The 13816-nt window shown below is 45.5% G+C and overlaps 1 protein-coding gene across 1 annotated transcript; it reads right to left on the bottom strand.

Annotated features, from left to right (window-relative positions):
• Positions 1-1076: 1076 nt before the first annotated feature.
• Positions 1077-13748, bottom strand: NDUFA1 (NADH:ubiquinone oxidoreductase subunit A1). Its single transcript, XM_089684897.1, has 3 exons — positions 13530-13748; positions 5839-5928; positions 1077-1189 (listed from the first exon to the last, which is right to left on the bottom strand). The coding sequence occupies exons 1-3, from the start codon at positions 13716-13718 to the stop codon at positions 1169-1171; spliced, it is 300 nt and encodes a 99-aa protein (XP_089541023.1). The 5' UTR covers positions 13719-13748; the 3' UTR covers positions 1077-1168.
• Positions 13749-13816: the final 68 nt, after the last annotated feature.

Genomic DNA, 13816 nt, shown 5'->3' on the forward strand with positions numbered 1-13816 from the left:
AGCGGTACATTTTTTTGCATGGAAATATGTAGTTTTTTTTTTTATTGTAGGCCTGTAATTTTTACGAATAACTCACTGAAATCTGTCCGAACAAGAGCGTAATAAACATTCCAGGTGTGATAAAATTTGAAACACAAAATCATAAATTATAATATAATAGAGATTCATAAAAAATATTATAATACATTTAATTCAATAATATAATCAAACCAAAAACACTGAAATTTGAAATATAGCCCCAAGTTCGCACATCACTGAGCAAAGTCACAAAATCGTTTTCAGTGTCTGATGACGAATTTCCCCACAAATCATTATCACTCAATTCTGCAAGTGGTTCTGATTTACGGTCGCTGTTCTCTAGCTGGTCTAAAACCACTTTTGACCTAAAGGGACGCCATGGACGTTTCTCAGTTTCAAGGCAGAAAGAACAGTAAAAATGCAGGCAGGGCACAGGACAAAGCACTCGGGACACAATGTATGTGAAATGGTTTGATACAGTAATGTTTTACTATGTGATTTTAGTGTATTTAGTGAATTTTTAACATTTTTAAATTTCACACCAGTTCCGTCCCCCGTACCGCCGGGGAGGTTAAGAGTTCCCTTCAGTCTAAAAAAACAATGTACAGGGTCTAGCAGAGCATATTAGAACCTCAAAGTTAAAACAGTGCGGTTTACTAAAACTGGAGGGTGCAAAATCTGGTGCCGCTGTTAATCTTTCTCATGTGTATGGCTGATTAAATTGTCAGGAAATGTGTGATTTTTCAGTACAAACCTTGTTTTCATGAAACAGCACTGGATTATACAATTTAGTCTGCAGGTCATTCTTTGTGAGATGCATCTTTCATTTCACTAAATGCTTGTGTGCAGAAAAAAAATATCCTGTCACTGTGTCACTGCAGAGCTAGTAGCAGAGACTAATAACTGTCCTATGTTAACATTTCACAGTCAGATTTCAGCTGCTGAGATGCCTTTGACTTTTAGAACCTTAAGAAAGTGATCCATAGAGGAAAAACTGCATAACCGATTTCTTAGATCACAGTATATATTTATATATATATATGGAAAAAAATACACTCTTTTTAAAGTCTATACATCCGTTTAATATTGGTCAAGCACAATTATATTTAACAGTTGCCCATAAGATAGAGGATCTCTCAGTGGTCCACATTCAGTGAATATTTTCCAAACCCTGTAAGAATAAGAGAAAGACAAATGTTAGCACTGAATCCTGAAAGTTTTAATTTCACTCAGTTCATTTTTACTCAGTCTAAAGCTGAACTCCAGGTATGATTTTGCACAAGTACATTGGTTCAGCTTGTCACAATGTAAGTATGCATACCTAATACACGAGGGACCTTTGGGGAAGCGGATGATCACTGTCATAGTCGGCGCTTCTACCCGCTACATGTCGGGTCCTGTGCACAGTGGCTTTCCCACTGTACAATGATCACAGAGAGTCGCTTGCTTGACACTATTTCACCATTCACTGAACATCTTTTATTGTTTTAAGAATAGAAGGAGTTTTCTGTTTGGATGAGGTGGAGTTTCTCCTCTCCAAGTCATCCAATCAGAGAATGCCTTGTACTCAATATAAAAATAAAATACAAGTTGTTATGTGAATGGCAGCAGTGCCAGCTACCCCAAAGATCCCTCAGGTATACTTACATTGGTCCAAGCTGGACACAGCTGCTGATCTCAATTTGACAGCCCCACAGTCTGCATTTGGGAAACGGATGGAAAATTGGGAGCAGCATCTCTGTTCATGTAGCGGAATGGGACTGCCTGCACAGGGATGCACGGAACACCTGCGCATCCTTGTGCGGCAAAACACAGCCCTCTTTGCTGTAGTATAAATACATTTAAAAAAATATATATATAATAATAATAACACACACACAGCCCACTTTATTAGGTACACCTGTTCAATTGCTTGGTAACACAAATTGCTAATCAGCCAATCACATGGCAGCAACTCAATGCATTTAGGCATCTAGATGTGGTGAATATGACTTGCTGAAGTTCAAACAGAGCATCAGAATGGGGAAGAAAGGGGATTTAAGTGACTTTGAGCATAGCATGGTTGTTGGTGCCAGACAGGCTTGTCTGAGTATTTCAAAAACTGCTGATCTACTGGGATTTTCACGTACAAACATCTCTAGGGTTTACAGAGAATGGTCTGAAAAAGGGAAAAAAATCCAGCGAGTGGCAGTTGTGTGGATGAAAATGCCTTGTTGAGGTCAGAGGAGAAAGGGTAGACTGGTTTGAGATGATAGAAAGGCAACAATAACACAAATAACCCCTTGTTACATCCAAGGTATGCAGAATACTATCTCTGAATGCACAACATGTCGAACCTTGAAACAGATGGGCTACAGCAGCAGAAGACCACACCAAGTGCCACTCCTGTCAGCTAAGAGCAGGAAACGGAGGCTACAATTTGCACAGGCTCACCAAAATTGGACAATAGATTGGAAAAACATTGCCTGGTCTTTTCTTTGTACTGCTTCCTTTGTGTGAAATTGCTGGTGTTCTTGTCAGTCCCTCTGCTTGCCTCTTAAAAACTGACCACACTAGACAGAAGAGCACAGCATGGTCAGTTTTCTGGATGTGCTGGAACCCAGCCAGCTCTCCGCCAATGATCAGACTTTTGCTGACATGCACCCTGTGCCCCCCCCCCCTTTCTCAATGGGAAGATCAGTGTCCTGCTGTTGTTACTTCCTATGAGCTCCCTTTGCAGCTGAGAGCAGAAGGTATGTGATCACAAACATAAAAAGGGGAAAAAAGTATTTATAATGTTTTCATATGTATACATTAATGTTTTGCCTTTCCTTTCTATTTTAAACTGAAAGGGTTGTTTTACAAATTAAGGGTTTCTATATACACATTTCTCAAAAAAATTAAAGGAACACTTTGAAAACACATCAGATCTTAATGGGGAAAATATCATGCTGGATATCTATACTGATATGGACTGGGTAATGTGTTAGGAATGTAAAGATGCCCCATTGTTTGATGGGAATGAAATGATCAACATACAGGGGACTGAATTCAAAGACACCCCGAAAATCAAAGTGAAAAAATGATGCAGCAGACTAGTCCATGAAAATGGTACTCAGTAGTTTGTATGGCCCCCACGTGCTTGTAAGCATGCCTGACAATGTCGTGGCATGCTCCTAATGAGACAACGGAAGGTGTCCTGGGGTAGTTCCTCCCAGATCTGGACCAGGGCATCACTGAGCTCCTGGACAGTCTGAGGTGCAACCTGGCGGCGTCAGATGGACCAAAACACGATATCTCAAAGGTGTTCTATTGGATTTAGGTTAGATGAGTGTGGGGGCCATTCAATGGTATGAATTCCTTCTGTCCTTCAGGAACTGCCGGCATACTCTCACCACATGAGGCCGGGCATTGTAATGCACCAGAAGGAAGCCAGGACCCACTGCACTAGCGTTGGGTCTGACAATGGGTCCAAGGATTTCATCCCGATACCTAATGGCAGTCAGGGTGCAATTGTCTAACCTGTAGAGGTCTGTTTGTCCCCCCACGGATTACGCCTCCCCAGATCATCACTGACCCACCACCAAAAAGGTCATACTGAACGATGTTACAGGCAGCATAATGTTCTCCACGGCTTCTCCAGACCATTTCATGTCTGTCACATGTGCTCAGGCTGAGCCCGCTCTCATCTGTGAAAATCACAGGGCACTAGTGGCGGACCTGCCAATTCTGGTGTTCAATGGCAAATGCCAGTCGAGCTCTATGGTGCCGGGCAATAAGCACAGGACCCAGTAGAGGACGTCGGACCCTCAGGCCACCCTGATGAAGTCTGTTTCTGATTTTTTGATCAGACATTCACACCAGTTACCTGCTGGAGGTCATTTTCTAGGGCTCCGGCAATGCTCATTCTGTTCCTCTGTGTACAAAGGAGCAGATACTGGTCCTGCTGATAGGTTAAGGACTTTCTACAGCCCTGTCCAGCTCTCCTACAGTAACTGCCTGTCTCCTGGAATCTCCTCCATGCTCTTGAGACTGTGCTGGGAGACACAGCAAACCTTCTGGCAATGGTACGTATTGATGTGCCATCCTGGAGGAGTTGGACTGCCTGTGCAACCTCTGTAGGGTCCAAGTATCTCCTCATGCTAACAGTAGTAACACTGACCCTAGCCCAGGGGTGGACAAACTTTTTGACTTGAGGGCCGCAATGGGTTCATATATTGGACCCGGGGGCCGGACCAAGAGTAGATGAATGATGTGTATGTGTCATCCATAGTAAGTATGGTAATATTCCCCCATAGTAAGCATAGTAATTAATCACCCATATAGTAATTCATCCCCCATAGTAATTCATCCCCCATAGTAATTCGTCCCCCATATAGTAATTCGTCCCCCATATAGTAATTCGTCCCCCATATAGCAATTCATCCCCCATAGTAATTCATCCCCCATATAGTAATTCATCCCCCATAGTAATTCATCCCCCATATAGTAATTCATCCCCATATAGTAATTCATCCCCCATATAGTAATTCATCCCCCATAGTAATTCATCCCCCCTATAATAATTCCTCCCCCATATAGTAATTCATCCCACATAGTAATTCATCCCCCCATAGTAATTCATCCCCCATATAGTAATTCATCCCCCATAGTAATTCATCCCCCATATAGTAATTCATCCCCCATAGTAATTCATCCCCCATATAGTAATTCATCCCCATATAGTAATTCATCCCCCATATAGTAATTCATCCCCCATAGTAATTCATCCCCCCTATAATAATTCCTCCCCCATATAGTAATTCATCCCCCATAGTAATTCATCCCCCCTATAATAATTCCTCCCCCATATAGTAATTCATCCCACATAGTAATTCATCCCCCATATAGTAATTCATCCCCCATAGTAATTCATCCCCCATATAGTAATTCATCCCCCATAGTAATTCATCCCCCATATAGTAATTCATCCCCCATATAGTAATTCATCCCCCATATAGTAATTCATCCCCCATATAGTAATTCATCCCCCATATAGTAATTCATCCCCCATATAGTAATTCATCCCCCATATAGTAATTCATCCCCCATAGTAATTCATCCCCCATATAGTAATTCATCCCCCATATAGTAATTCATCCCCCATATAGTAATTCATCCCCCATATAGTAATTCATTCCCCCTATAGTAATTCATCCCCCATAGTAATTCATTCCCCATGTCCCCCCTGTGTCAATTCACTTACCTTTGCTCCGCGCGTTCCTCTTGTTCCCGCGCCGTTCGGTCTCCTATGAGGATCTGTCCCCCTCGACGTATCTGCGCATGTGCCAGTTTCAGGCATTAGCAGCCGATCGGCGATCTCCGGCACATGCGCAGATACGTCGAGGGGGGACAGATCCTCATAGGAAACAGGGCGGACTGTGAGAGGAGCCTAGCGGGAGCCTAGCTCCACGGGCCGGATTAAAAGGTCCGCCGGGCCGTATACGGCCCGCGGGCCGTAGTTTGCCCATTGCTGCCCTAGCCAAATGCAAAACTAGTGAAACAGTCAGAAAAGAGTAGGGGAAAAAAAATGTCAGTGGCTTCCACCTGTAAAACCATTCCTGCTTGGGGGTCGTCTCATCTAGTGCATCTGGTAATTTCATTAACACCAAAGCAGCTAAAACGGATTAACATCCTCCTCTGCTACTTAATTTACCAGATCAATATCCCAGAAGTTTAATTGCCTTGATGCTATACTTGGATTAAAAAAAGTGTTCCTTTAATTTTTTGGAGCAGTGTACTTTAATTTGTTATATACAGCACTGTAGGTATGTTGTGCTGCATACAGCAAGGATTACTTACCTTTGATCGGTAATAGAGCTGTTCTCCAGAAACTCGTATGTCCCTCTGCATGAGGTACCAATGGTATGGAAACCGAACAACTCTCTTGTCCTGCACAAGAAAACAGAAAACCTCAATATAAATGTATTAATGTCATGCCCTGATTAAAGAAAACTCAAAGTATCATACTTGGAAAAAAAACCCACAATCAATACTGTATATAGCTGTGCTTTTACTGGCCACAAAATCAACAGCATTTGTTTAAAGGGGGTATACAGTACATAGTACACATCTGTAAGAGGCCCATACAATGTACATGCGCCTGAGAGTCCCAGACTGAAAATTACCCCTGAATGAACATTATGTCCCTCTTGCCCGTGTCCATGCACCCGAAAACTTGCAACATGGAACTTGTGACTTCTCATTTAGGTTTCACACATTAGAGGTGATTGTAGCCATATTAGTGCACTTGCGACAAATAATTGAGTACTGTCTGTGATATTTTTTATTTGCACTAACATACAATTTTCAGGACAAGTTCTGGGGGTATGTCCCCTTCTTCATGGTTCAAGCAGTACTACTGCACAAAGTTTTAGCAGAATGTGAAAAGAAAATCTCTGGGTGGGGAACAAAACAAACAAAAACAAGAAAAAAAAACAAAAAAAACACAAAAAAAAAAAAAAGGTACACAGCAATGGTTATAAAACTAGGATTAGACTAGGGATAAGACAGAGCAGAAGCAAAGACTGGGGGGGGGGGGGGGGGGGGGGAGGTTGGGACAACAGTCACAGATTGGGTCGTAAAACTGTTGGATAACGAGCGAGGAATCCCATGTCCAAATTAAGGCCATTATCTTTTGTATTAAATAGAAATATATCATTCTTAGTTCAAAAGTTTCCTTTCCTAAATAGTTTTGAAATTTCCTTTAAGAACTAAGATATTGAGTGGAGAGAGTCGATCAGATCTGTAGGATGGAAAAAATTATCTGTATGCAAGAAGATCGAATGGGACCATATTACCTGAGATGGAGTAAGTGGGAGTTCAAGTTAAAGTTGAATAGAAGTGAATAGAACATATAGTAAGAATATCTCTCTTATTTCTAATTAGAAGGGGTGAAAGTATTGTAGGGTAGGTGACGGGGAAGGGGAAAAGGAGAATAGAAATGAATAAAAGTTATTTGTTGGTTTTATGTGATTATAAGCGTAATATGTATTTGTGAAAAATGTATTAAATATCTAAATAAAAAAAAAAAAAAAAAGAACTAAGATATTGAGGTCTTCCATATTGTGGCCTGGTTGTGGGAAATGGTGTCCCACAGGTGTGCAGAAGTCATCTTCATTATGTTCCTTGATGGTATGTCTGTGCAAATTCATCCTTGTTCGCAACTTCTGTCCTGTTTCGCCAACGTAAGGCCCCATGTACACGGGACACTTCTGAACGATGAAAACGGACTGCTGGAAAACGTAGATTAAAAAAAGGCTGTTTAGCCATGTTTGCATAACGCATTTATGAGCATTTGCGTTTAGAAACGTTTTTTTTAAGATAACCTCAGGAGACCTTCCAAAATGCCCAGAATGCACTGAAAAACAGTACAAAATGAACAATTTCAGACATTTTGAGAGAAATAGCGCAGAAGCAGAGAGGGCAGTATTTGTTGAGATTAGCTCTTTTCTTTTTGTGGTGTTTGGATGTGTTCCAGCTCATTTCTGTGCAGAAATTATTGCAGCAGTGTCTAACATTTTTTTTTTCATGCAAAAACTCAAAGTTTGGTGTGCTAGGTCCAATTGAGCACCGGGAAAACGCTTTGCATGCATTTTTCATTCTGAAAAAAAGGCTCTGGACAGCAACTGGAAATGGAAGAGTTAAAAAAAATGTTTCAAACGCAAACGCCTATAAACGCGGTTAGCCACGTTTACAAGCATATTGCGTTTGAAACGCTGATAAAATCTACTGCTGAATGCAAGTTTTCTGCATTCAAAAAAAGACTGTAAACTCAACTGCCTGTAAATGACGATGTGTACATGGACACATAGGAAAACATTAGGGCGAGTTCAGGGGCTGCTGAAAAAAAAAATGCTGAACAGTTTCTAAACTTGAGTTTATCAGCTGCAGTGTACATGAGCCCTGAGATCCTTTGCTACATTTTCTGCACAGGATAAGGTACACATCATTACTGGAGGTGCAGCTGTATGATCCTGTGACACTGAAGATCCCTTTTGAATGTCTGACACTTTTTGATGGATTAATTTAGTTGCACAGTTTGCAGCGTTTTTAATTGCAGGGTGTGCTTCCATTATTTGTGACATCATAATCAGAAGGAGCTTTCCGGATTAGTTTATTTCTGAGGTTGGGGGGTTGTCTAAAAGCCAGTATTGGGGGTTGCTGGAATATTTCTTTCAGAGTTCCATCCTCTGTTATGATGGGTGGTAAATCTTTGATTATTTTTCTTATCCCTTCTAGTGCTGAGTTGTATGTGGTTACTAGAGGTACACGGTTGTTTGTTTTTTTTTCTCCTTGTACTGAAGTAGATTTTCTCTTCCGGTTCTCAAGGCTGTGTTTATGCTGGTGTTGATAGTTTTGTCCTTGTAACCTTTCTTATGGAAGGCGTCTGCTAGTGTCTCGAGATGTTTATCTCTGTCTCTTGGGTGATATCTGATGGCCTGACTGCGTATGATGGCCCATTTCATGTGTTGGGGGTGAAAGCTGGAAATGTGGCGGTAGTTGCATCTGTCAGTGGGTTCCCTGTATATTGAGGTGTAAAGCTTGTCATCCCTGATGTATACTGTGGTGTCTAGGAAGTTGATATGTGTTTAAGTATTCCATTTTTAGTTTGATTGATGGATGAAAAGTGCTGATCGATGAGTACAATTGTTTTAGATTTTCTTGACCTTCTGTCCATATGATGAAAATATCATCGATATAGCGATAGTATCTGTATGGTCTTTGTTCCATGCTGTTCAGGAATTTTTCCTCCAGGTCAGCCATAAATAAATTGGCATATTGGAGTTCCATTTTACTTCTCATAGCAGTACCCATACATTGAAGATAGATGTCATTATTGAAAGAGAAGTAGTTGTGCGTAAGTATGAATTCAAAGAACCGTGTAACATCCTCAAGGCTCATGTACGCGGGCGTTTGGAAAACACTTCTGAACGATGGAAACTGCTGGAAAATGTAGGTTAAAAAGCGTCAGTTTAGCATTTGCATACTGAGTTTAGAAGCGTTTTTAAAAGATAACCTCAGGAGACCTTCTCAAATGCCCAGAATGTGCTGAAAAACAGTAAAAAATTAACTATTTCAGACATTTTGAGAGGAATGACAGAGCAGAAGCAGAGAGGGCAGAATGTGTTGAGATTAACTGTCTTTTCTGGTTGTATTCACTATGAATCCCATATCATGGGATTCCTAACTCATTAACCAACAGTTTTACGACCCCCCTCTGTGACTGTTGTCCCAACCCCCCAGTCTTTGCTTCTGCTCTGTCTTATCTCTAGTCTAATCCTAGTTTTAGAACCAATGCTGAGTACCTTTGTGTGTTTTTTTTTCTGGGGTCCCCCCCCCCCCAGGGGAAGGGGGGGGGGTTTGTTCCCCCCAGAGATTTAACATTCTGCTAAAACTTTGCAAAGTACTCCTGATTGGACCCTGAAGAAGGGGACATTCCCCGAAAGCTTGTCCTGAAAATTGTATGTTAGTGCAAATAAAAAAAGTATCACGGGCAGTTCTCAAAGGTTTCACACATTAAACTTGCCTTCAAGTATAACTAAATGCAAAACTTTATTTTTAGTTCTGGATGGAGAGGAGATGGATTAGACCCCCTGTCAGGTTTTATTGTGGCCTTTGCCCCCATTAGGGAGATTCCCCCTATTTGTCCTGTTTACCATTATCATAAAAAGTGAAAGTAAATCCCACGTTTTGGGTTGTCCCCAGAAAAGTAATAGAGGGGAAATCTTCTATTGGGAACAATAGTTCTGGTGACCTGGGGGGGACCCTAAAATTTGCAGGGATTTTCTCTCACTTCCTGTTTGGCTACGGGACCGGAATGAAAGGGAAATCTCCCCAATGGGACACAGATGGCAAAAAATAAACCCTACAAGGGTTATAACTCTACTCTATCCAAAATGAAAACACAAATGCTTTGCCTATAGTTCTACTTTAAGAGTTCATTCACACAAGCAGCTGCTGAACAGTGCAGTCCAGCGGGATCACAACAGTGCAGATCTTAGTGTATCGCACTGTTCATCACACACTGTCCGCAACACAGTGGTGTGAACCAGGTGCACACAGGAGACAAGTCATTTTGTCTTGTCATGCGGGGGGGGGGGGGGGGGGCTGTACTGGAATAACCACCCAATTCAGTCCCACCACCTCTGGGGTGCATCTAACCTAACACTGATCTCCAGCCTTGCCTTCAGTCTTTCACAGTTGGACAGACTCCCATCCTGCACCAAAATTGCTTACTCTAATTTCATCGACATCCTACATCATTCCTACAGTATGCATTAGAACAAGGCTTGAAATTTCCACTCACCTGCTCGCCAACGGCGAGTGGAAATTATGGTGGGGGCGAGTGTGTCCCCCAGGGCCGTCTTGCTGAGCAGGCTCGGAGCTCAGGCCGGATCTGTCATTGGCACTGGGAGCTGTCAGACTGCTCAATAGCTGAGTGCAGTGAAAGCAAAGCAAGTAGTGTGTGCTGTGCTCTTTGCCTCCCCCTAGAGTGCAGTACCCGCTCTGTGAGTGAACAACGAAGTAATGCAACTTTTTATGGGTGTGTGTGTACGTGTACATGTGTGTGTCTGTGTATTCATGTACAATTGTACATGTGCCTGCGTGTATGTACATGTATGTGTGTGTGTGTATGTACGTACATGTGTCTGTGTATGTATGTACATGTGTCTGTGTGTGTGTATTTCTGTGTATGTACATGCATCTGTGTGTATGTGTGTCTGTACTTGCCTGTGTGTGTATACATGTGTCTGTATGTGTGTGTGTGTACATGTGTCTCTGTGCGTGTGTACATGTTTGTTTGTGTGTGTGTGTGTGTGTGTACATGTTTCTGTGCGTGTGTACAGGTGTCTCTGTTTGTGTGTGTTTGTTGGTGGCGAGTAACTCTAAGGCCTGGCTAGTAGCTCAGGACTTGAAATTGTAAGCCCTGCATTAGAAACTGCAGCATGTCAGATAGAGCCCGACTCATTTCCTGGCTTGAGAACATCCAGTGTCATCTAGTTCTTTTCTCCCCGGCCTTACTGCCCCTTCCCACCCCTTTCATTCATTGAATTTCAGTTCTTTCAATCAAAACCAAAGAAGCTCATCATCACACATAGGACTTATCTAGGACAGCCTGCTTAAAGTGGTAGTAAAGTGTAATTTCTATTTGTACCGATATGTAAGCGTATAATAAAGTTTACCTGTAGGTGAAATGAATATCTGCTAAACGTTCATGGCTTAGGAAATATTCTACAGAGCAGCAGCCAGCGACATTACTGGCGCATGAGCTCTGAAGGAACGGCACATAAGGAGGATCAATGTATGAACTGCCTAAAACAGCTAAACAATTCCTCTTACCGCTCCTCTTTAGAGGAGTACTGAGGCAAGGTGCTGTGATAGTTTGCAGGAAGCCATGTACAGAATCCTGGGGGGACCCTACCACCCCCACCAGCTATGATCTGCCTGCATTGCACAAAGAAGACCCAGATGATCAGGTGAGGAGGAGGACGGCGGGTAGAACGATCCGGGGAGGAGGGTGACAACGGGTAGAACGGTCCGGGGAGGAGGGTGACGGCGGGTAGAACGGTCCGGGAAGGAGGACGACATGTAGAACGGTCCGGGGAGGAGGAGGACGACGACATGTAGAACGGTCCGAGGAGGAGGAGGACGACGACATGTAGAACGGTCCGGGGAGGAGGAGGACGACGACATGTAGAGCGGTCCGAGGAGGAGGAGGACGACGACATGTAGAACGGTCCAGGGAGGAGGGTGACGGTGGGTAGAACGGTCCGGGGAGGAGGAGGAGGACATGTAGAACGGTCCGAGGAGGAGGACGACGGGTAGAATGGTCTGGGGGGGAGGAGGAGGAGGACGACGGGTAGAATGGTCTGGGGGGGAGGAGGAGGAGGACGACGGGTAGAATGGTCTGGGGGGGAGGAGGACGACGACGGGTAGAATGGTCTGGGGGGGAGGAGGACGACGACGGGTAGAATGGTCTGGGGGGAGGAGGACGACGACGGGTAGAATGGTCTGGGGGGGAGGAGGACGACGACGGGTAGAATGGTCTGGGGGGGAGGAGGAGGAGGACGACGGGTAGAACGGTCCGGGGAGGAGGACGACGGGTAGAACGGTCCGGGGAGGAGGACGACGGGTAGAACGGTCCGGGGAGGAGGACGACGGGTAGAACGGTCCGGGGAGGAGGACGACGGGTAGAATGGTCCGGGGAGGATGACAGGTAGAACGGTCCGGGGAGGAGGAGGACGACAGGTAGAACGGTCCGGGGAGGAGGAGGACGACATGTAGAACGGTCCGGGGAGGAGGAGGACGACATGTAGAACGGTCCGGGGAGGAGGAGGACGACATGTAGAACGGTCCGGGGAGGAGGAGGACGACATGTAGAACGGTCCGGGGAGGAGGAGGACGACATGTAGAACGGTCCGGGGAGGAGGAGGACGACATGTAGAACGGTCCGGGGAGGAGGAGGACGACAGGTAGAACGGTCCGGGGAGGAGGAGGACGACAGGTAGAACGGTCCGGGGAGGAGGACGACAGGTAGAACGGTCCGGGGAGGAGGACGACAGGTAGAACGGTCCGGGGAGGAGGACGACAGGTAGAACGGTCCGGGGAGGAGGACGACAGGTAGAACGGTCCGGGGAGGAGGACGACAGGTAGAACGGTCCGGGGAGGAGGACGACACGTAGAACGGTCCGGGGAGGAGGAGGACGACAGGTAGAACGGTCCGGGGAGGAGGAGGACGACATGTAGAACGGTCCGGGGAGGAGGAGGACGACATGTAGAACGGTCCGGGGAGGAGGAGGACGACATGTAGAACGGTCCGGGGAGGAGGAGGACGACATGTAGAACGGTCCGGGGAGGAGGAGGACGACATGTAGAACGGTCCGGGGAGGAGGAGGACGACATGTAGAACGGTCCGGGGAGGAGGAGGACGACAGGTAGAACGGTCCGGGGAGGAGGAGGACGACAGGTAGAACGGTCCGGGGAGGAGGACGACAGGTAGAACGGTCCGGGGAGGAGGACGACAGGTAGAACGGTCCGGGGAGGAGGACGACAGGTAGAACGGTCCGGGGAGGAGGACGACAGGTAGAACGGTCCGGGGAGGAGGACGACAGGTAGAACGGTCCGGGGAGGAGGACGACACGTAGAACGGTCCGGGGAGGAGGACGACACGTAGAACGGTCCGGGGAGGAGGACGACAGGTAGAACGGTCCGGGGAGGAGGACGACAGGTAGAACGGTCCGGGGAGGAGGACGACACGTAGAACGGTCCGGGGAGGAGGACGACATGTAGAACGGTCCGGGGAGGAGGATGACGGGTAGAACGGTCCGGGGAGGAGGACGACGGGTAGACCGGTCCGGGGAGGAGGATGACATGTAGAATGGTCCAGGGAGGAGGATGACAATCATACAGTAATGACAATATTTTCCAGACAAGAAGCACAGAGATATCCCCCGGCTCCCATAGACGGGCCTGCAGTGTCCCCGGCTCACCTTGCCCCCATTAGTAAGTCGATGAATATATAGGGTGGACAGTCCCGGGATCATCATGCAGCCGGTCATGATGGCAAGGCCTGGTAGGATTTCAAACCACATGATAGCACCGTGCACCGCTCTCTCCAAGACCCTCTCTATACACCAGCAGACGGGCCTCAGCTCAGGGTCACTCTCCCGGGCCAGCATGCACCGCGCGGCTAAGCATGTCGGACAAGGCGGCCATTTTTGAACTGGGCAAACCCTAAGATACAAATTACAAAGCGGAGAGACCCTGCGCTGCTGCT

Source organism: Staurois parvus, unplaced genomic scaffold (assembly GCF_062004578.1).
Source record: "Staurois parvus isolate SC_StPar_1 unplaced genomic scaffold, SC_StPar_1.0 ptg000361l, whole genome shotgun sequence".
Lineage (NCBI taxonomy): Eukaryota > Metazoa > Chordata > Amphibia > Anura > Ranidae > Staurois > Staurois parvus.

Bases quoted from the DNA above. Each gene is read 5' to 3' on its own strand.
- NDUFA1 (XM_089684897.1), bottom strand. From the start codon at position 13,718: ATGCTGGCCCGGGAGAGTGACCCTGAGCTGAGGCCCGTCTGCTGGTGT. The intron at 5,929-13,529 runs GTGAGCCGGGGA...TTTCTTGTGCAG, and splicing joins GACTTACTAATGGGGGCAAG to GACAAGAGAGTTGTTCGGTT. The intron at 1,190-5,838 runs GTAAGTAATCCT...TTATTCTTACAG, and splicing joins AGCTCTATTACCGATCAAAG to GGTTTGGAAAATATTCACTG.